The following is a 24,744-nucleotide window of genomic DNA, read 5'->3' on the forward strand; positions in this document are numbered from 1 at the left end:
TTGTCTCCTCTGGGTGGCCTTTCAGCCCATGTTAGTACCAGAATTGTTTTGCAGAATAATCCCACTCTCTTAGCTTCACCCACAAGATGAATTCTCGCGGTATGTGTGTGTTCATGAACACACGTGAATCAATTTTTTACTGCTTCGGCTTTAACTGTTTGTCTCTGAACCTAAAATGGTCCGTGTCAATCTCGTTGCAGTATTGAGGTTTTAGGCGGGACATACCAGTGTGACGAAAACAAGAAGGTTTGAGTCCACAGCCGAACCAAAACAAACATGGCAGCACAAGGAGGATGCATGCGTAGCTGCTGCTATCACATCTGTTTTGAAAGAATCCATGATTTCTTCTTTGAGCGAGTCAAGTGGCTGGACTAGCTTATCTTTTTGTGGTTTCTCATGACACATGCTGCTTACTTTTTCATTTATTACCGTAACTGGCTAAAGCCATAGCTCTCAACTCTCACGCATTGACCGTGTGACACACACATTTCACTAACTTCACACGCTCACACGCAACACATGACATTTCACACGCAAACATGGAATTTCTCACGCATAAAAATCACAAAGCCCATCTGGGCTGCTGACGACAAAACTCCGCCTTCTGCTGAGCTGTTTCGACTTCTTTCACAGCTTGTGGCCATCAGTAATTCCTGCTGCAGTTTGTGTTAACAGAGCAGCAGGAAGAGTGATCAGAGTTATGAATAATTTTAGTCTTAACCAGTGGTGAAAGTAAGCCGGTAAGGTCCTGTACCGCGTACACAGGAGGGGAGGGGGCGGGGGGAGCTGCTGCAAGATGACCGGTTCATTCAGAACCAGTCATGGCTGCACGCTGATCATAAAACAGTTCTGCTAACCAGATGCAGTTTAAAACGCCACTTGGTCTGGTTATACGTTTCATTTTTATTAATTCTGCATTTTTTAACTACATGCACCGTATTTCTGTGCCTCCGCGATTGCTCCTCCCCCCCCTCCTCCTTTCCCTCGGACCAGGTGCTTTTATCACCGTTCACCATTCAAAACGTGAATCACTACGTTTAATGTCCTCACATCAGTAGCAACGTGTGCCAGTTAAAGTCAATAGGAGAGTTACTAGCTGTATTTCATGCTATTTTATTTTTAACAACATAGAATCAGTGGCGCTTCGGTGGGCGTGCTGCCTCGCGCTTTAATTCAGGTGCGCACTTTTAAGGGTCATTTTAAAGAACTTGTAACATCAGGGGCTTCATCTCAGACCTGTCAGTACACCTGTTCCCTTTATAGGACCCCTTTACAGTATTTAGTTATGCATTTTCCCCGCTGTTTATCCCTCACACGCAGCGCACCAACGGGGGTAAAATCCACCCACCTCACCGCCCAGAGCGCACTGACGAGAGCAATAGAGATTTGTCTGGTCAGCGCGGCGACTGAGATGAGAAACCTGTCGCTGTGAAAGGTGATAATGGTTATAAACTGTAACAGTCTAGAAGTGCATTTAGCTAAAAAGAGGGAAACATCAGCAGCTGGATCGTGCGTAAAGACGCAGCGGGAACCTCTGTGTGCTTCAGTGTTGCTGCTGAGGGGATCATAAAGGCTTGATGAAACTCAGCCTGATCCACCAATCAGGTTATAGATTTACAATGATAAACAACCCATAGATTAATGTGTAACAGTGTAATAATTTGGTCAATAACTTAAAACTACTTCATTTTATTCAGTATTATTTGAACAATTGTGTATTTTTTTTATGTCTTAATCCATTAACTGAACAATAAAGTATTAATACGTCTCTTTCTCTTTTTAACACAAGTAATACATGTCTACTTCATTGTCTGGTGGGATAAAAATGAGATGGAGTTGACTCCACCGGCTCTTCCAGGGTCTGGTTAGCCCCGCCCCCAAAACAAGCCCCGCCCCCAAATTAGCATAATCTCACTCTTAACTTTTGATAAAAGTTGAGAGGTCTGGGCTAAAGCCAACCTTTGGTAGGTGGGCATTAGGCGTCGCTTCACCCAATCAGCTCAGAGAGTTCTGCTCAAATTCCCTTCTTTCCCCGAACAGATTCAAATGGAACAGCCTCAGATTGATAACATGCAGAACTAGAGTGCTACACATTATCAATCTGGCAGGCCAGGTTACCACTCTCTTTCTAATTGTACATTAGTCTGAATTGCCTGACTACTGTTTTCATTTTGCCCACCCATTCTTACCTCTCCAGGATCACCCTCTGCTTCTGAAAACCAGATGTCAGAAAATCCCATCATAGAGCAAGTCAGCGTGTAGAAAAACTACCAGGGACCTACCAACTATTTTTTGAAACCACAAGACCATCCCTGAGACTTTATTACAGCACATAAACAGCCACCCGACCTAACCCCCTGAGTCTGCTGTTGAGTCTATTCTTTAAATTGGAGGCTGTATAATACTACTGTTGTGTAGTCATTATGTTTTTGTGGTCTGGTTTGATGAACCCCGAAGAAATCTCTCAGGGTTCTGAAGTCATTAAGTAACACTCAGATTTGTGGTTTTAAGTGTTTTTAGGGATGAGAGTTAAGCCCTGCCCTCACTAAGTATTACATCTTGCAATATGGAGATTATTTTTCTGACTGACTTATTCTGGAACTCTGAGATGCATAGCATTCGTTTCAGAAATACAGATGAAGTCATATGTCTTGTTAATCCTAGTGAAGATGTGTAAAAATGTTAAAATAAATGTTGATTTATTTAAGTGACATAATCTCAGACTGAAATATTTACATTCAGGATTTTTTTTTCAGTGGAGTGGAAGAAATCTTGTGTTAAGAACTTGCAATAATTCAGTTAATTTCTTTAGATTTTTCCATATTATCACACAAGGAAGCCAGATGTTCAAGGTTTTGGCATTAAAATATATCCACATTAACCTTTCCTGCAAGCAGAATTCTCATGGTGCTTGTGCGTTAACAAACATACGAGAATATATCTTGTGTCCCTCCCTCTTCAATCGTTCGGGACCAAACCAAAAATGTTTTGGGCTAATCACGTTGTAGCATTATGGTTTAAGGCGGGACATATAGCTGTGGTAAAAGCAAGAGCTTCTGTGTCCACAGCTGAACCAAAATAAACATGACAACGCTGGAGGATGCAAGCGTAGCTGTCACATCTGTTTTGTCAGAATCCATGATTTCTAAATGAAATCCGAACAGCAAGAAATTAGCAAAATTAACATTTTGTGGTTTCTCATGGCGCCTGCTGCTTCCAACATTTCCACTTGATATGTCCTTACTTCACAGACTGCTGATTTTTTATTTATTTATTTTAACCATATAGAGGTTAAGTCATGGACAAACAGTTTTTTAAAAAATATATTTTATCTCAATACTTAAATAAATGTGCAAAATGTGCTTTTTCTTTTTTGCTGCTATCCCTGTTCTTTGTAGTGACTGCTGATAGAAAAAAAAACTGAAGCCTGCACTAACCACTCACAGCTCTATTCAGCTCTTTAAGTACTGTACAGAGGAGCTTTGAGGTGTGGATTGTAAAGTGCTTATCGATGCCTATTGATTGTGAGGCCACCTAAAGGTGCGTGACAGCCTATTGTATTTGGGAATTTTCTGTGGGTTTTTTTTCCCTTTCCTTTTCCCTTCTGCAAATTCAAAACATGAGCGCTCCCCGAGTCAATGCCAACTTCAGCATGTCCGTTTCGTTTTACACTGTGATTGCCCTGCTGCAATGAAATTAAAGCACTAATAGAGCTCATGTTACTCCAGGCTCATGTTCCTCTTAATATAACTCTCCCAGTCTTGCGTTTGAAGGGGAAGTCACTGGGGAAGAAATGCCAATCATGTTTGAAGAAACCTTACAACTCACACATTAATTCAGTGAGATAACATAATGCTTCCCAAGATGTTTAAGCTAGACTCCATACTGAATAAAGCCATAATTAAAGCCCCCTTAGTTTTGCACTGTCCAGACTGATTTATTGATGACACATTTCCTACATGCTCCTTTAATCTTGTCATACCAGCTACAGTCTCGATGCTCTGTCATGAAGAGATTGCATTGCTGCCAGCCATATAGCTGAAACAACTGAATTCATTTGCCAATCCTTTCTCGGAGCCAGACCTTCATAGCTTGTTGATTAACATGCGGAGAATTCACGGCTTACTAGTTGGTCTGCTCAGCAAACAGGTGTTTGTAGGCTGGCAAGGCGGTAAGAGCACAGAGCAACTGTTAATGTGTGGCGTGGTGTAGGTGGCACAGTGCAACGAGCAGGGTGTGTAGAGGTGGTACCAGCAGCAGCTTAGATAGTCCAGGTGATTGATTCGCTCTGTGGAGGCAAGGCACGTGGTGCTCACATCCGCTGTTTCAGCTTGACACCATGGTGTGACTGCATGATCTATGGGACACCTGTGGCCAAGACTTTTGATTTATAGGATGACACACAGCTGAATGTGCTATTCACTGCAGCCCTCTTTCTGGAAAAAAAAAAAAAAAAAAAAAAAGGTCTCCCCGTGCTGCATAGGGATAAGCCCATCCACTTTCCCTTGAGGTGGTGTGCAGGATAATCTGATTGCAGAAGGTTTGAAGATGATGTGCTTTTATTATTTAAAAACTGACATATTCATCTTTCATAGTGAGTCTTTGCCTCGAATAGAGGTGTGCCAACATATTTGCATATAAATGAATCATTCTGATGGTAAAGACCACTTCCAGCTGATGTTTGGGTCTCAAAGTGATGTACAAGATTAACAGTGTTGCTTTAAGCCTGACCGGCTTTTGATGTGTTTGTTCAGTTTTGTTTAGTTCTTTTGAAACTGAAAATGTTTGTGTTTAAATGCAATTTTCAATCACTTTATTTCTGTTACCATCTTTTCATTTAAAGTCAGCAACCTTGTAAACACATCAGCGAACTGAAATATGTAAAATGTACACTTCCTCATTTGGTTTCATGTTTAAAAATAATTTAACCACCCCAGCAGCGCTTTACCTCTCCCAAATCGAAATTGAACAACAAATGTAATCAGTAATTACATTTTACTTTACCTTCCTTAGTGAGGACTGTTTTAACTAGTTAGTTTATTACATTAAACATACATTATTCAAAAAACCTGATTTGTGTAAATATGTTGCCTTTATTTTCATTGGAATAGTTTTTCTCAGTACACAATTAGAGATGTAGGAGTCATATATAAGCATATACAATGATTCCATAATCATAAATAGGCCTTTTCTATAAAAAGTGCATTTTTATTCAAGCTCTGTCCTTGAGTAAAAACTAGAAATACAGTATAGCAGGAGAAGGTGTGATATCATAGTAAAATGGAAACAAAATGATAACGTAGTATAAATTTAATGGGTTAATTTCAATCTTCTTGAGTGAGGTTCTGTGAAATATTGCTGGGAAACTGAGTACAGTCTCGCAAGAAGTTGAAGACAACAAGACAATAAGCTAGTCAGGTGTATGCTAAATGAGTCCAGCCAATTAGCTGATGTGATTATTTTAAGATCATTGCAAGGAATTTTTAAATAAATTTGAAACATGCTATCTTTGATGCTGTAGCAAAATTCCAAAATTCATTGTATGAGTTAAAACACACTGATCAGTCCAGTTTACCTGCTGGATTGATAAAACCAGCAGGATCAACCAATGTAACTTCACATAGAAATCCGAACATTGTTTGGCCAAGCAAAACAGCTCCACACTCAGCAGTCACGTGTAAAATTGTGGACAGTTAATATTTGTTAATACTGCTCCATCCAACTAAAATAAAAATGCTCAGTTTACGTTTATTTAAATTGCTTAATTCAGTTAAAACAGATGGTGTATGACTGACTAGCTGTTAGGTAATCACCACTACATTTAAGTGATTTCTCACAAGCTCACAGGGATATGACATGATCTTGTACAGATAATGGAACTATTAGAAAAAGCCTCATTTAAAAAAATTCCAAGTTAATTATCATGTTCAGCATGCTATATCAGCAATTAACACAGTCAGTATGGTTCACACACAAAACATTACTAAAGCAGCAGTCCTACTGTACATTCCTAAGAGAATGTAAACTTTACAAAATGCTGCCAACATTTCCAAATACAGCATTTTTCATTACAGAAAGATGTTCAAAGCTCAAAAGGATAAACCAGGACAACTTTAAAGTCACACAATCAGCCGTCCTCTTGTCTATTGAACCTGTATGATAAATGCCTCCAACAAAACCGTTTCACTTCAAGTGGCCGACATTTCGTGCTTACTCTGACTTATACCTCGTTTATATTAAATAAGCTTTGGCTTGGTTTTGGCTTTGGGAAATCTCATACAGGAGCATAAACCAAAATTTGCCCAATAGATTTGCAGCACCTCTGTTCCTAAACAACAGCAGATTAGTGAAGACACTAAAATCTATCTAGGGCCAGAGAGCAGTAATTGGGGTATCCCACAGGAAGGTAGTGTTTAGTTGAAAAGACACTTTATTGCCAAAAGCAATATAACCGAATGAGGAGCTCTTTACAATAAATAAAATTACAAAATATTAGATGGTGGTGTTACATGGTGTATCAATTATATCTAAGTAAGTAAGCTTTATTTCTTTAGTGGTATTCACAGATATGCCTGTGCAAATTCTCAGTTATCTGGGTCATTGCAACAGCAAACAGGCTTAAATTGGAGGCAACCAGACTTGCGCTCAGGTTTTTTTTTTTTTTACGTTTTAACACCTATCCAGGAGTCTTTGTCAGTTTTGGCAGCTTGCACTTGAGCACTTCTGGTGGTTAGTCCCTCCTCCTCCTCCTCTGGTAGATGGACCCTAGCATTTAGGCTCAACACCAAAGACAGGAGCTGCATCCTTTCTTTGTCATCTGTAGGAAGATTGTGTCATCATGGAGACGCTATCTGTTTTACAACATGTGAATTCTTGTGTGCGTCTTAAGTGTCAAACTAAATGCACTGATCTAATCCACACAGTACAAATATTCAGTTGAGCCAATTCTTACTTTTTAACAACAAAGTAATGCAAGCATTTAATGGACATCAATGTTTTCTCACCATCTTTTATGTTGTATTGGTCCAACATTTTTGTTAATATAAACTGGAAGTGGACTTGGTTGCCTCCAAAGCCAAATAATCAATAAAGTTAGAGAAATTTATTTTAAAGTGTTAACAGTTGTTTTCCAGTCAAGGCTTTCTTGATAACACGTTATAAATTGGACTTGGACCCTCTTTGCACATTCTGCAAAAATCACAAAGAAAACATTGTTCATCTGTTTTGGGATTGTTCCTATACATGAATATTTTGGACGGATAATGACAATTGTCTTTCATCAAATTTGAAAAGTAATCTCATGAAGTTTTGTGTTGCAATCTGTGTGTGCTGATGAATATTTTTACACCTCAACATGCCTAAGTGGACACAAACATTTAACAAAAGCAAAGTAAGCCCTCCTGATGCTGGCGACAGAGGTGTTAAAAATATTCACATTTAATAATCATGTAGAAGTATAAAAACACTTATGTAGAAGCTGAATTATCGACTCAAGGATTTTATACAAGTAAAAGTGTAAAAGTACCGGTGTTAAAACTACTTAAAATATGAAAGTAAAAGTAATGTGAAAATACTAAAAGTAATGTGAAAAAAGGCCATTAAGGACAAATGCTTAGGCTGCTTCTACAGGAACCTATAATATATGACTCCACCCCTTTAAAAATACAGTTTTCTAAAGGTACTTATCATTATAATATTATATTAAGTTGCTGCTCCCTATTTAAACACCTGCAATTCACCTGCTCTGTGCAAGATCGTCTGCCTTTACACAGCCTTAAAGCCCCATTCCATGAGCCAAGTGCATTCCTGTTTTTTGACCCTGCCTGTCTCTGACCACTACCTTTGCCTAGCCCTTACCATTTAGTGAGTTGAGTTTTTTATGATCTGCTGTTGCTGAACCATGCCTAACTCTGATCCTGTTCAAGGCAATCAGAATTATGGAAATGACCTCCTGTCCATAGCCCTGGACTGTCTAGAGACCACGAACAGTTGGATTGTGGATGTCAGTACCTCTGCCTTCTGTGAACCTCTCCAAGATCCTGAGGCCCCATTCTTAGATCACCCCGCCCTGCTGGAGCTGGGATCTCAAACCCTGTGGAATCCCCTGAGCCCTGAACCACCAGTGTAACCTGAATTAAGCGGGATCAATCCGACGCCTACTCATTAGGTTTTTTTTTTTGGTAACAATTACCCTCATAAGGTTGTCTATATGCAGCAGACAGTGCTGTCAAAATGGATGATGCATCCAAGTGATCAATCAACCAATGTAAAAACATAAATAATCCAGATTGATACCTTCCTGTTGTACTTTGCTCAATTCCATAACTAATGGCACCAATGTCAAATTTAATTTTGCATCCAACCATCTTGAACAATGTTTGCAGATACAGCCATGGATGTGCAAGAGTTTGCTCTTGTTGACCTCCAACCTTCTTGCTGGTGCTTGGTTTGCACATTTTGCTCAAGTTTTGTATAATCTTCATGCTAGGCTACATACATCTGCTATGTTCTTTTTCTTCAATTCATTAAAAAATAATCATTTAAAAATTGGGGAGGTTGGCAAACAACAACTTGATGCAATACCACCTCCAATCAGAATTAAATTCACTCTGTCCAGATGGCACAATTTGTCTGGATAGTGAAATAGAAGTAGTAGGATGAAAATGTAAATAATACAAGTAAAAAGTCAGCTAAAATATAATCACGCCACCAAAGTGTAGATGACCAAAATTTCGAATGACAGGAATTTGTCAGAGTTTTGTTCCTGCTCTCACCCCCATTCTGTCCCTCAAGTTCCAGGGGGAATCACCTTATCTATTGGTTGTCCCACATGACAATCATTCTGACGCGCTCTGGTAACACCAGTGTGTGTGCATGTTCCTTGTTAGTTTCCACTTGCTGGCTGAGCATGCGCACTTCTAGTGTTTACAGGGCTCTCAACTCTTACGCAATGATCGTGAGACACACATTTCCCTGACGGCACATGCACACACGCCACATAAGGCATTGCTCATGCAAAAATAACTAAGACCATATGGGCAGCAGGTGATCCATTCACAGCACTGTCCCATTCAGAGCTCTGTTTAAACCATGCCTTCTGTGGAACGGTTTCGTCTTTTTTTGCAGCTTGTGGCCTACAGTAAATCCTGAGTGTTAACAGAGCAGTAGGAAGAACCATCAGGGTTATGAATAATTTTGTTCTTAACATTATTCAGTGATTATCTATCTCATTTGGGGTCTGTTTCATTTGATCCATTCATGTGGGTCCATCTAGAAACAAAATATGTTTTACAAGAATAAAGCAGACAGCTTTATTAAGGAAGGTTGAGTTTTGGTTGCGCCAGACAGAATTTCTGGAGATGAAAAATTAACAAAATCTCACACTTAACTTTCCATAGAAGTTTAGAGCTCTGGGTGTTTATGTAGCCAGTTAGCTTAGCAGTTAGCTTCATTGTTAGCCGTTCATTGTAGCACCACTGCTCTCACCGTATACTTGGCTGACAGTCGCAAGAAGCAAACTGTGTACAAGGGTATGACAAGAAGAGGAATGCCTCAGTAAAAATAAATAAGACCGGAGTGGATTTGGGAGATTCTTTTCATGCGAACCTCCTGAGGAGTGGAAGACCAGGTAACACTTGCTCATGCACAGTTATTTAAAAAAGGACTTGGGGAAACTTCTGGAAAAATCACAAACTCTACCTTTAATTACTTGACACCTATGGCTGTCTAACACTGAATTTCACATCATCCATCCCAGTACACAGACACTAATCAAAATTGGAATGGATCAAAAGAAACACATATTTGGCAAGTGTTCCAGAAACTTAAATGCATTTTTTGACAGTAACATACAAAGAAAAATAAGCAAGAACGTGACAATAGCAGCTTTGGTATTCATTAAAGTAACTTATTCTTGTAACGTAAGTCTTTCTTTTTCTGATAGTTATGTCAATGTTCTGTGCTCAAACAATACAAAATCCATTCTAAAAAGAGGATAAAACTTAGGTTCATCTCATTAAAAAACAGCTTCTCATATTCTTTCATGATGTGTAATGATGCACACAGTCTGACTGCACAAAGACTCCACAGAGGCAAAGGCTGCAAGGAGGAGCATGACTTACTGATTTCCCTTGAACTACAGGTCACAGTTTAAACTGAATTATGTGCCTGAGGATTATTAATGTTTTAAACAAGTAGCACTCACAACCTCTGCTAAGGATCTAGGGGAAAACTGCCAGTATGCGAAAAAACCATATTGCCTCAAGACATTCATTCTAGCCGACATAAGTCCTCTGTGTACTTGGGAAAGTAAAATTGTGCTTGTTGCAAGGTCTCAACCAAGGGTATGATACAAACAACTTCAAAAGCTCAGTCAAAAAGTGGGTAATGAGAAAGCTCAAATGAAATTTGTAAACATTAATGCGTATGTTCAAAGATTTGGCAGCTCTGGTTCAAAGGCAAAAAAGAATACCAAGTCTTTGTGGAAGCTAGATCATGGAAAAGTAAATACATGAAGTAAGTGCTGTTCACATTATCACTTACAGAACATTAGAACAATAACTATGAACCATCATATCCACAGAGAATTAATCTAAAGATCCTAATGATAAGACGGACAGACAGATAGATTGATTGATTGATTGATTGATTGATTGATATATTAAATCAAATCATACAGACATATTGGTCAAAAAGTTTCTTATCTAAGGAACCCAGCAGATTCCATCAAGTCTTGACAAGCAGCATTCACTCTTCCTGAAAGAGCATAGAGCCACAGGGACAGTCGTCTGTATTGTCAATGGTTTTGCAGCAATCCCTCATACTGAGCCTGCATGAAGCGACAGTGGAGAGGAAAACTCCCCTTTAACGGGGAGGAAAAACCTCCAGCAGAACCAGAACCAGGCTCAATGTGAACGCTCATCTGCCTTGACAGACCGGGGGTTAGAGAAGACAGAGCAGAGACACAAAAAGCACAGAAGCACACATTATTCCAGGAATCATTTGTATGTTATAAGGTAACGACAGATGATCTGTTCCCTGGATGGAGTCACAACTAAGAGAACGCCAGACCAGGAGTACCTACTATGAAGAAGAAGAAAAAAAAACAGAACATGAAGTTATAATTTGAAATAACAAACAATGCAAATTGGAAAACCATAGGAGATCTCAGCAGATGGAGACAAATAGATCTTGATGCCCTCCAGCTGCCTAAGCATGTAGCAGAATAACTACAGAGAGGGTAGCTCAGGGTAATATAAGCCACTCTAACTATAAGCTTTGTCAAAAAGGAAAGTTTTAAGGCTAGTCTTAAAAGTAGACAGGGTGTCTGCCCTGTCTGCAATGGCATCCTTTATATCCAAAATAGCATTTATGGTTTAAGCACATTTAAAGGGGACATATCATGGATGGATAGATGTGTGCCTTTCATTAGAGTCATACCTAATTTCACATAGGGACTTTTACTGAAAGCAAGCATCCTTATACACAACATAGAGAAGTATGAATCACATTTGTATGACTGTAAGTCAAAACATATCTTTATTCTTAGGTAATGTTAAAAACTTTACTGTTAAAGTCAGTGCGAGGTCATATCCTGAATGTTATGTGTAAATGTGCAGAGGATTTGTCATGGTTAATGGGGGGTAGAAGCTGGAGGCAATATTTTGTGTGAGCATTGAAGATTCTGAGTCTTCTACCAAGGCAGAGGCTGGATGATTTGTTGTGCACCCTCGGACTGGTCACATCTGAATGAGAGAGGATATTTTATTTATTTTTTCAAAAGCTTCTTTAAGCGCTTTGTATGATTGCTTCCAATCATACAAAGCAGATCTGAAATCTGCTAGGTATTGTCAAATACTACAGTTGTGTGCCTATATGTGAAGAATCAAGGCCATACGTTTTGATTTTGGTGTGAGACAGACCTCCTCAAGTCAGTTAAAGCCTTTTCTAAACCTTTATTTCATTATTAATGCTTTACTACAACTACTGAACTCTCTGCACTTCTGCCTAACTCAAAGCTACACACGGACAGACTAAATCAAATGTCTGTTCAAAGATCAGACACTCTCTGTGATATGAATTCAATTCATGATAAAAAAAAACATTCACATTATGTATGAAGGTTATGTTCATCATCAAGGGTAATCTTTTATTCATTGTTTCTTTGCTTCAGAGACCTTGGTGTACAGTACAACACTGTTGAATCTAATGGCCAGAGCAAGCTAAGTAGAGTTTGACCTAACATTTTTTGGGCCACTTTAATTCACCAGGCGCTTATTGATAGTCAATTTAAGCACAGCTGAATTGCTGTTACTTAACATGCAGTTACACGGTTTGAGAACAAGCACTCTCTTTGTTCTGCTAACCAAAAATCACTGAATAAGGGAGGCTTTGCAAAGCAGTATGGTGAAGCATTGGTTTGCACTCCCATTGCAAAGCAAGGGGCTTCCTGAATAAAATCTAGGCTGGGGTGAAGAACTTGACACATTATTTGTGTTGTAGGATTCCCAGCACTTTCTTAATAATAGCATAAATCAAAAACAGATGCAGCATACTGTGCAAAATTCTAATAGCAAACATACTCTGTGTAAATACAAAAAGTTTTTTTTTTTTTTTCGATTGATATTTAAAATTATTGAGAAAAACACTGGATCAATTATGAACCTTTTTCTATACCAAAAATACTCCAAAAAAGGACTTACGACTCATCCAGGAGGTCACAAGGGGACCAAGAGCAACATCTAAAGACCTGAGGGGCTCTCTTATGTCAGTGTCCGCGATTCAACACTAAGAAAGAGGCTGGAAAAAATAAATAAATAAATGAAGTTGAAAATCACTGCTGACCAAAAACAATTTCCAAATAACACCTTGATCACCAAGGCTTTCGAGAAAATATTTGAAAGTCGGATTTTCCAGAAGGTGTGCACCTAGCATAAATCTAACATAATGTTTCATAAATAGAACATCATGGAACTTGGTAGTGTAATTGCCTCAGGCTTGTTTGCTGGACCTGGATGTCTTGCTGCTTTTATTATTTGAGGGATTTTAGATACCTTATCATGACCTGAAACAGGCAGTTCATGCTTGACAACCCTCCAATATGCCGACATGTAAACAATTCAGCAGAGAAGAGTGTCTGTTGCCGTTTATTTTTGTAAGGAACATTAGTGGATGAAAATTCCTCCACAGCGACACAAAAGAGTTATTACCAGTTTGACAGCAGTTGCTACTTTTTCCACTTTGGGCTAATTTCAGCTGTTAGCAGTTGGTGTGCAATGGTGCGTGTATTGCATTAAATTGACTTGACATAAATATCATAGCCTGGTGCATCAGATAAATAATGTGTTGGTTATACATTGGATCACACGTGTCAATTTCAAGGCCCGCAGGCTGAATCCGGCCAGTCAAGGCAATTTATCTGGCCCTCAAGAGCCAAAAAAAAGGCATATCCTGTCATAAGGTAGAGGCATATTTCCCTTTAAAGGGTCTAAAGTGGCTAAAACTGTGCCTCCTGTTGTGAGTGTTGATTTCTTTTTACTGTGTAGTAACAGCATTCTGCCAATAAATGTCAGTTTTCCCACAACACATTAAAACAACCCAGAAATGTCCAAAAAGAGAAAAAGTGACACAGAATAATGGGAGTTCAAAGTGTAACTCACCCTAATATCAACTTTATTTGCAGATAAACCGGGCCTAAGGGTGCTAATCTCATGTTACTGTGCATTATTCATACTTCTATGTTAACTGAAATTATGATATCAAAAGTATCATCTACACATGTGCAACCGGCCCTTTTAATAACTTCATAATGCCAAAGTGGCCCAATACAGAAATTACTTTAACACTCCTGCAGTAGGTGATTACTTATTGTTAGTTTCTAGAAGAGGGTAACATACAAGTGGGTGAAACTTACATATATAGTGCATTTCTAGTCATATCAACCAGTCAAAGTACTTTAACAATAAGAGACAAATTGCTCCCCTACATATTTCCGATGCTTATTAAACCATTCCACTCTTGCCTAAGGGAAGTATACGATGCAGCAACCCATACACATAATGCAAATTGGTGAAGGCCGTGCAAATACAGGTTCCAACTTCAGTAATGTGCACTTTCTTATTTGATGCCAGATGGAATATTCAGGTGATAAAGCTAAATTCACTCAAATAAACATTACTTGTCATTTTTCCTTCCATACTATTTTCATAACAGGAGATTAGCCTTTTTGTTTTAGAATGCCTGTAGGGCATTGTTGTTTAATTTGTTGATTTATTCATTTGTGAACATAATTAAAAGGTTTTCAATTAAATGTGTTTCTTTTTACTGCTGTTCTGACCCATGAAACATTGTGCCCAAAACAGAGCTACATTACATTACATTACATTACATTTTTGTTGTTTTATTGTTAAACCTATAAGGGGTAACAATGGACTTCCTTCACTCAGATGTCTTGCTTTTTTGCCCTTAAAAAAATAATCAACACTATTTCTTTTGTTTTTGGGTTTTTGCTATTAAGTGAGAACCCAATTAACACGTTGTTTTGGAAAATATGTATTATTTTATATTATTAATAATAAACTGTTTGTTTAGTTCTGCAGTTATTGAATATTACAGCATTTACTGTACAATAATTGTTTTATGTTTTAATTATACTGCTCCTTTGTAATTATTTTGTATTATTCCACACGCTCAAAACAGCTCTCCTCTGATTTGGCCCCATATCTCAAATTTACTATGTTTAATATCACCATCTAATGTTAACATTTTCTGACTCCTAAATGCACCTTCCTAGTGGAGTATCCTGCTGCTCAAGGGATGAGTTTTGTTTCAAAGTGGTGCCTTCCGTTTTATTCTTTTTTCATTAGGCTAGTTGATGATCTTGGATTGTGGCATGCCTGTCATGAGCAGAATTTTCATTTTAGTGTCGGGGGGAAAACACACAGATGATTTCCTCTAAGCAAATGCTTAGAGGGTCACTGTTCATGTCAGTTGGGTTATCCTTAACCTCAGTGTTCCTGTCCCTGATTATGCTATTTACAGTCCCAGGATATCTCTCTGACATAGATTTTTCAAAGCATTAAAGTATTTTCTAAACTTACAATGACAGGCTGCTCAGGAGAGCATTACAACTAATGTGTTTTATGGGGTTTTTTTTATTCTAAATGTGAAAGGGCTCCATAGTCCATTATGCTGACAAAAGAACAACAAACCCACTGACACTCTTTGCCCCTCTCTCTAAATGACCCTGTACATGTAAAAAGCTCTGTTTTTTTTTTTTTTTTTTTTTTTTTTTTTTTTTTTGGGGGGGGGGGTTGTTTTGGTTTCTCTGATGACTCCACTAAAAAACATGTTCATCACAATGCACTCATTAATTTGATTTATTAAACTGCCCTTGATATCAAAGGAACATCCTAGATATTTAGTTGCACTGAAAAATAATCAAATGTTAATAAAGTAAATAAGTAAATGCCATGTGCAGAAAAATAGCACACTATCTGTATGTTATTTTTCTGACAACAGATCATGGGGAAAAAACATAAGTGCATTGTTTGAGTTCAAAGCAGTCTTATCCACACATACAATTACACTCTTCAATAAGCATGTCTTGCTGCTGATGTTTTCCTGCAGAGCCGATTGCTTCATAAACTTAGTGCATGGGATTTAAACAGCTTTCTGAGCACAGTGTCATAGCAGATTACAGCACACAGACCAAAGGGAAGGCAAGCAGTCAGTAAAGTCTCCCTTTCACAGTGAACGTTATTATAAAAAGTGAGTAAAAAAACACCATGATTAATCATGCGGAAAGGCCGCTAGTCAGACAAAAGTTCACGTGGTCCTTTATGTTGCTATCCCTCATAAAAGATTACTAAACAGCTATGGTTTCTGTTTTTTAGGGTAAAACACCTGAAACAGGCAGTTCATGCCTCTCTGGTTTCTTTGTGTTTCTGTGTTGTCGTTACGTTTACACGAGTCAAGTTTGCGAAAGTTGGTGGGGTGATTTTATTCTGAAATCTGCACCTGATTTTTTGGTTTGTTGCAAAAGGCAGAGATGTGATTATGATACAGGACATTGTTACATATAAAAAAGAAACATGTTTGAATGCTGAAATATATTGTCTAAACAATGTATTTCATAAATTTATGGTCTTTAACAGACAGACATATGGCATATTAATGTATAAATATGTGATTTTATACTGAAATAATTAGATTTACGCTATTTAACAATGACATATATGTGGTATGGCATATTATTAAATGTGTAAACAAATATGTTGTTTCATGCTGAAATACTTTGTTTAATGCTCTTAAACAAAGAGACATGTGGTATTACAAATCAATACATATATGCATTAATACATTTTATATTTTAGTAAAGAAACAAGTTGGTTTGTTCATTTAAATTTATTTCACTCTCTCATGTACAAGCCTGACCCTTCTCTACACACCAAGAATAATTTCTTCATATTTTTATCTGCATACAGACCTGAAAAAGTGTTCTTTAAAATGTCCAGGTCATTAAAATGTCTTACACTACCCTGTTTGCTGGGCTGGAAATTAAGACCCTTGAAAAATCTGTTTTGCAAAGCTTCTTGCATGTGTTTGTACTCTGTAAATCCAGGGTACTTAATTTGGCAATGCGATTCAGTCTTATTTTGTGAAATGTATTGATGACAGATTAATAAGCACAAAATGATGGTCTGTCTCTTGGGTTTCTACATTGTTCTCACCAAGTAAAAACTCAGCTTCACAACCAATCTCAGCCCAAAATGGTGATCTGCACCATATGATCTACTTTCAATAGTTATCCCGGCTATTGCAAGCATAAACTGCAGAAAATACGGGTAAAGTTGCTCCCCCTGCATTTACTGCGATGTGAGCCTTGAGTAGGAGAGGACTAGGAGACCCATCCAAGATGGCGGCGATGCAGGATGGCTCCAGCACGTAATGAGCCATGCACGCATATAATGTCTATGGCTGCAGCCCACCAGCAATCTTGAGTTTCAATGACAATTGTGATGTGTGGTGGAAGGGGTGTGGGCAACGTCTACATTAGAGTGATTGACACTGCTAACAGCCAATCAAAAGCAAGACATTCCTCCTAGATCTGATTGATTGTTTCTGACTAGGAGCAATGTATTTCTGCAAATGGCAGTGGAACCTCTGGGATAATCCCCACAGATTATCTGTCTATTATTTTGCTGTCAGGACATAGATACACTTTTAATAAATATCTAAAAAAATACATTCAAACAAAAGCTACCTACTGCAGCTTTAAGATGTTTATGGATATATATATATATATCACACACAATGTAATTGTCTGCTGGACCTGCGGTAGTGAAACAAGATTCACCTACAATTTATTGCAGTCTGTTTGTAGCTCTGTAACAGATAAGCTTGGCTCTTGTAACTGTTATGGACTTAACAAATGTCAGACAAACTGTTTAAATGTAGGTTTCTACTGTTCTCAGGTTTGAGTGAGAAAAAAGCAAATGTAGACAAAACTGTTAATGTTTAAGTCTTTTACACAAAAAAACTGAACAAACTTCATTACAACTAGTGCCTATCTCTAGAGGTCATTTGGCAAGAGTTGAGGTACACCCTGGAAAGCTCACCAGTCTATCACAGAGCAAAAAACAGACACCCACGTATCCATAGGGAATACATGCAGACAGCCTGGATTTGAACGCCGGACCTCCTTCCTGCAAGACAACAGTACTACCAAATGTGCCACTGTGCAGCCCAAGAAGCAGACAGTGAATCTCTCTTTTTTCATTTAATCTTTTGGTTTAGTTCTTAAACCTTTTTGTACACTGGTTTTGAATGCTGGAAAAAGACAACATATGTTGCTATCCAAAACAAAATAGAATTTGAATCTTCTCTCATTTTCATTGTTTGTCACACATTGAGCAGTTGGTAAAAAAAGAAAATCTCAACATCCTGGAGACAAAGTCCTGTTTCTTTTCAACCTAAGATTTGATTTCCAGGCTTGTTTTGCTCAGTAACAGGAATGCAAATTATAAGATGTGTCCTCAAAGTACACTTGAAACAATTTAGCATAAATCTTTCAGATAAATCGTAAACTTTCAAACTCTGACTCATCACTTTTTGTTATGTGCATATGTTGGATGGATGGCTTTGTGCGAACAGTGATCTTCTACTCTTCACCTTAAGGAGTTGGTAAAAAAGAAAAATATACTTGGAGACTACGGAATCTAAAGTCATGTATTTCGTCTGTGACTAAGAAAAGACAAGAATACTTGTTTATTCCCCAATTACAGAAATGTAATTCATGAGGATGGCTCTTTACTATGCTTAAATGCTCTCGAGACAGTCTACTAGGACCCTCTGAGATTAATCATCACAGTTTGTTGTATTTTTATGTTAGATGTTCTGCTTTGTCAGTACGGATATCTGCTAGTCTCACATCAAGCAGTTGGTAGAAGCAAATGAAGCAACAGTTCTTGTAAGTTAAGCCATCTATTTCTTTTGAGGCTACGAAATGACTTGTATGGTTATTGTTGCTCAATTAGGGGAATTTAATTTATAATAATACCTCTTCATAGTGCTTAAATGCTCTTGAAATTGACTACCAGGGACCTATGAGATCAATCACAAACTCTGATTTATCACCGCTTGTTGTAATCTTGGATGGTCTGCTTTGGAAGCGCAGACACAAGATAATCTTATTCATAAATTAATCCTTTGTGTGTGAGTGTGTGTGTGTGTGGGTGTGTGTGTGTGTGTGTGTGTGCTGTCTACAGGGGTCACCTTTGTAAAGAAAATCCTAAATATGCGGTTAAATAAAGCATAGCTGTGTAAAATTCAGCAACAGTAGATCATAATTATGTCATCTTCAAGTTGAGTGTGTGATTAGATCATCAAGAATTTCTGCATCATACTTCTTCTATGCATCAGCTGAGCAAAGAAAAAAAAAAAACTTAAATTGGCCCCTATTTAAACCCTGACACAAAACAAGGCTTCATGTGTTAAGTACTGTGGGGTAACTGATTTTCTAAGCCAGTGCAAAGGCTGTCTAATGAGATCTAATTACATCATGATCCTAATTGATGTGTCTGTCAAGGCTAAGCATCGAGGCTGCAGACACTTCTCTGATTTGAAAAGAGACACGAAAGCAGAATGTCGATACATGCTTAACAAATAACAGTTGGAGAAATAATGTAAGAAAACCACCTTCACACACAAAAATGTCTCCTCCGTGAATCCTGCCTTGTTGCTGAGAAGAAGAGTTTCAGGTCTGTAATATATGCATGCATGTGCCTGTAGCCTTCTTTGCACCTGCATGGGGGCATGTACACAAACGTGCCTTGTTTGTAACTGTGTGTGGGTAAGCTTCACACTATTCCAGTGTGATATTCTTTCAGTGGAGCTCGCTGAGCCTCAGCTCTGTGTTGCATAGATTTTGAGGCCAAGGAATGGCCACGGGGGTTTACATCTAATGCAGTTTTAACACCTGAGTATAGCTGCGCTGCGCAAACATTCCTTCTTGGTAGAATCTAAGCCCCCCTCCCCCATAGGGTGTATGACTTTGAACAACGCAAGGTTTTGTTTGTGTGTGTTTTTGAGAGGGTATGTTTGCATGAGACAGAGAAATAGAAGTATGACGAAAGAGTGATTTTGAAGGGGATTGTTTGTACCATGTGTGTGAGTGGAATGGCAAAAAAAATATTTCCTATATATATATTTTTTTTTGATATATACACATCATTTCAGAAACAACCTGACAGGGTGTAGACTCTGGCCAACAGGTATCAATGTGAAAACGACCTTCTCTGTAATGACCAGCTTGTAGGAAGGCAGTGACCAGGGTAGATTAGAGAGGTTCCCCAGCTCTTTGCTAGTCTTAGCACACACATTCATCAACAACCGTCCCATAGGGCTTTTAGTGCTTCACTATTTTCAACAGGTTGTGTTCTGGGATAAAATTTTATGGGTCTTTGCAAAATGTACATCTTTGTAACCGTGTGCCTGTGAAAGTCCTGAAAGAATTATACCGCTTGTCCTAACACGTGGGTATAGTCAGGTGCAGAGGAGGACAAGTTTTCCTGGGGGACGAGGGTAAATTTAGACCCCAACTTTGGATATTCTTCCTCTGTTTTTGAAAAATAAATCAGCGTCAACATTTTTTGTGGGATTCCAATAGGAGACAATGATGTTATAAAGAACACAAAAACATGCATTAGAAAAAGACATTACCCAGGGCTGTGCTAGGATTTTGCTAAAGCAATTTTTGGCAACATTATCCCTCACACTGTTAACCCATTTATCTAGGTCATACAGCTTCATTTTAAGTTTAATGTGTATAGAGGTAAAAAAATAAGACATGTGCATTAATATCCCCCACAAAATTTAGGATATATAGACATGACAGTTGTTAGTGTGGTTTCAAAAGCCTTGCTTTAATTAAGAATCAAGAGCTTTTGTTGTCATTATGTAACCATAATTAACTTTCCGTCAGACACCGGCTCAGAATTCATACATAACACATAGACAATTATCAAGACATAATGTTCAAGTTGAATGCACAGACAACTGATAAGGTAAAAGTGTGCAAATTGTCCTTAACATAATATTTAAATGTTCATGTAAAAAAAGCACAGGTAGGAGTCACGTCAAATTACTGTGAGGGACTGCAACTGCTTCTCATCCCTGAGAGGATGAGGAGTGTGCAAATAGTCATTAGCAAAAATGTTGTTAAAATGTTAAAGTTAATTGATGATCAAGTGAAAAAGACATCAATCGATTTACAGGATGATGTAAAAACTGTGTGACAGACAAACTCCCCAAGAGTAGTTAAAAAGTGTGCCAATAGTAATTAGCTAAAATTGAAATCTTCAAGTTAAAGAACTGTGTAATTTGCATGATGTCCAAACAAACATTTCCTAAGGAACTACAAGTGTGCAAATAGACATTAGCATGTGAAAGATAATTCCGAATTGGATCAAGAACCTGTGGAACCAGCAGTATGTTTGTAAACATGTAACAGACTATGAACTGGCCTGGTGGTTTATCTAATTTCCCCCGGATGATAGCTTCCACAGCTTTAGGAAATAAGCTATTTTTAAGTATATTAGTTTTTTATTTAATGTCCCTGAATCGTTTAGCTGATGAAAGAGGGACAAACAGTGCATTTCCCTGGTGGGTGTGATCTGTGGCAATACATTTCCAGGGACTCATGCAACATAAACTATGTCCAGATCTTGTAGACGACATCCCACAGTCCCCTCTCCTGTCAACACCACCCGTGCTAAATCCTTCCGCACATGTGCCATGCATCTTCTTTACTACACTGTCACACTGAGATGCAGGATGCTTTCAATTGTGGCTCTATAAATGTTTACGAGCAGACAAATTGAACATTCTATCTGTTTCATTTTCCTGAGAAAGAAGAGGTCCAGTTAGTTCAGCCTTTTTAAACCAGGTGGGAGGTGTTGGTGAGGAAGCCACTAATCCAGGAGCAGAGCGATATAGTTAATCCCAGTTTGTGGAGCTTCAGGGTCAGCAGGTCCAGAATCACAGTCTTGAAGACTGAACTGAAGTCCACGAATAGCAACTTACCATAGCTGTTAGGATACTGCAGATGAGTCTGAGCTGTGTGAAGTGCCAACTAGACAGCATCCTCTGTAGAACAATTGTCCCTGTAGGCGAACTGCAGGCTGTCCAGGCCAGAAGGGATGGAATCCTTGTTGTACTTTAGTAGGATCCTCTTGAAGCCCTTTGTGATGACAGGGGTCACAGCAACTGGAAAGTCATTATTGAAGCCAGTGATGTTTGTTTTTTTTTTTGGTCAGAGGCAAAATTATGAAGGATTTTAGGCAGGTAGGGACCCTCTCTAGACCTTCAGGACGAGGTTAACGATGTCCAGAATCACAGAATAAAGTGCATGTTTGTTTGTCACTTTTTTTTTTTTTTTGCCTTCATTATGTATAATGTGAACCGGACTAGCCAAAGAGAAATGTTGCCGCGGTAACACGTGGTGACAAATAAAATATTCTTCATTCTTGATTCTTGATTTGCTAAAGTCGCCAGTCTCCACTGCTGCAAGCCTCTTCTTTGTTCCTATTCAGCGTCATCAGAAGTGAAGTGAACAATGGTTTATCAATGTGTTATATGTGGAAGGTTGTGGTCTGCACACAGTTCCTCACAAAAACTGACGTGATGTCTCCACATCAGTACTCAGGCTTCAAAAACTATCCAATATGTGCAATGAAAGCAGGCCTATAACATCTGCAACGACTGCTCCATTTACTTCCCAACAGTTCGAATCACAGGTTTTTATTTTTTTAATTTCTGCTCTTAGGTTGGGATGAGACAAAGCAGACAGTGATCAGAAATTCTTAAAGCAGTGTTACTCATAGCACAATATGCATCATTTAAATCTGTGTAACACTGGTGTAGTGGGTTTTTATTCATGCTGAGACACTTAATATGCTGTTTGTTTATTGGAAAAAATTTGCACTGTATCCCCAAGAACAACAAGGAACAAGTATGGGTGCTTTCTCTAGGTGGACAAACAAGAACTCCTTCAGTGGATAAAAGTTTCACTGTCCATAAATAAATGACTCCAGGTGGGGACCATGTGTCTTCCGTCATACGTTGACATCAGCACACCAACCTTTGTTTATGTAAAAGCAGATTTTAGTTTCTCTCTTATTCCCCAAGAGCTCCATGATGCTCACTGAGCCAGGTTTCGGTGAATCGAGAGGTGGCAGATCCACAGAGCGTCGAGACTTTGGAAACAAGAAGCAGCCTTTTTTCCATTTTATTTGCCAGGGAGCAGACATTAGCCATCTGGGTTGAAGGCAAACATTTCCCGTGTCTGTGTCTCTGTTAAATCTCAGACAGAGCAACTGCACTGTAAACTGAGATCTCAGTGAAGTTGGGATTAATGAAAAACAGGTCAATACGCCTAGAGAGGATGGTCTGATGTTTAGGAGTTCTATTCTAGCGAAAGTTGACACCGAATGTTGACAGAGTAGAATAAAAACACAAAAACACAAAAAGAATAAGAGAGCGAAGCACCATGTCTGCCATCGGTGTTGCCATCTTAAAGGAATGTTTTTGGCCTTTTATTATCTTGTCATCATTTGGTGCGGTCATAAAATTCTAAGATGTTCCCCCGACATATTCAAATATTGAGTTTGTTCCCACAAACCTTCCACAAAATCATACATATTGTTAAATAGATGGAGCAAAGTCTGGCTTTGGAAAAGAAAAGAAAAACAATATAGAAGAGTTGTTTCCGTGTGAACTCAAAAGCAAAAAAAAAGGGTTCTGCATAATTATGGATTAATATAAATTCAAATGTGTGAACAAATGAAGAGCGTGTAAATGTTTCCATATTCAGAAAATAATTCATATTGTGTCATAGTTCAATGCCTATTGGAAGTTTTTAGCAACTCAATGTCATTGTATTTCTGCCCCTGTGCTGGTGCTTATTTTCTCTCTTCAAAGAGACGTAGATAATTCTTTGGAAAAATATCATTTAATTGTGGCAACAGATGAATAGCTTAGACAAAATTTGGTCTGCATTAGCTCTTTTCTTTTCAAATGCTTGTTATTTACTGTGGAACAGACCTGCAAATCTTCCTTTGGAAATATTGACATTGAAATTGCCAGGGAGACAGCATAATTTACAAACAACATTGTAAATGTGTTTAAAATAAAACAGCCAGGTGAAGGCTATTTTGCAACTGCCTTCTCTTTATACGTTTCAAATAAAACAATGATTTGGCTCATAAGTATATTCTGATTGGACATCGCTAGTTGCTTAAGCAGATATATATATACATTTCCACAAGCTATGCTCAAAATGAAAACGCAACCAGGTGTTTTATAGTTTTATTGCACTTGGCTGTCCATGTCTAACTGTACACAATGTAACAAAAAAGGCAGAACATGTTGTGGGTCTTAAAGGTAATGAAACTGATGTCCCATCTGTTGTGGACGGAACGTTGTGTTATTTCATCATTTGTAAGTGTGTTCTCTCTCTCTCTCTTCCCATTGTGCTGCAGCTGCTGTCAGACAGCCAGATCAACATGGTGAAAGTTGTGAACTCCGTCAGCGATGCTCTTAATGCCATGCAAAAGGAGAATGTGGGTCTGAAGGCTCGGGTCAAAGCCGATCTACAAAGAGCGCCAGTCCGAGGGGCTCGTCTCAAGGGCTGCTCCAATGGTAAGGGAAATTAGTCGAGGTTTAAGTCAATGCACCTTTTCTTGCAGGTTTGGAGTTTATGGTGTGCAGATTTGTAAGCTATTCTTATTTCCCTCTATCTTTGTATAATTTATGTATCATAAGCAACCTATATGTTCACCTTTCACCTTCCTTGCCTGTACCATTTCACGATCTTCCCTTTGCCTACTATTCGTCAGAATTCTGGTCAAGCGTGACCTGTCTGTTATCCATCTTACAGCATATTCATTTGATGAAGCCTCTCCAGGCAATGCGGGCACCTTCCTGTGGGCTATATTTTATGGACATTATTCAGTGGCCTTGGTAAAAACGTGAAATTTTTCACTTTACATGAGAGATGACTTACATATCCACAGAGAAAGGCCTGAGGCATTGTCCCATTGGAAGCCTTTTAACTAGACATACCTGGTGGCTTCCTCCCTCTGAATTTGCCTTTCACATAAAGCCTAATAGCATGGTTGAGGGCTGTTCCTGAACACAATATTCAAAATATCATACCAGAGCATTATACCTGATGTTCTTGTTGGA

At 38.5% G+C, this 24,744-nt stretch overlaps 1 protein-coding gene across 2 annotated transcripts in view; it reads left to right on the plus strand.

The window, feature by feature from the left end:
- Positions 1 to 24,744, plus strand: part of fibcd1 (fibrinogen C domain containing 1) — a 200,350-nt gene that overhangs the window by 69,536 nt on the left and 106,070 nt on the right. For both annotated transcript variants that reach the window (XM_012866217.3, XM_012866218.3), the window contains one exon: positions 24,039 to 24,198. In XM_012866217.3, coding sequence (XP_012721671.1) covers positions 24,039 to 24,198 — 160 coding nt within the window. The remainder of the gene's footprint in view (positions 1 to 24,038; positions 24,199 to 24,744) is intronic.

Source organism: Fundulus heteroclitus, chromosome 8, assembly GCF_011125445.2.
Source record: "Fundulus heteroclitus isolate FHET01 chromosome 8, MU-UCD_Fhet_4.1, whole genome shotgun sequence".
Taxonomy (NCBI): domain Eukaryota; kingdom Metazoa; phylum Chordata; class Actinopteri; order Cyprinodontiformes; family Fundulidae; genus Fundulus; species Fundulus heteroclitus.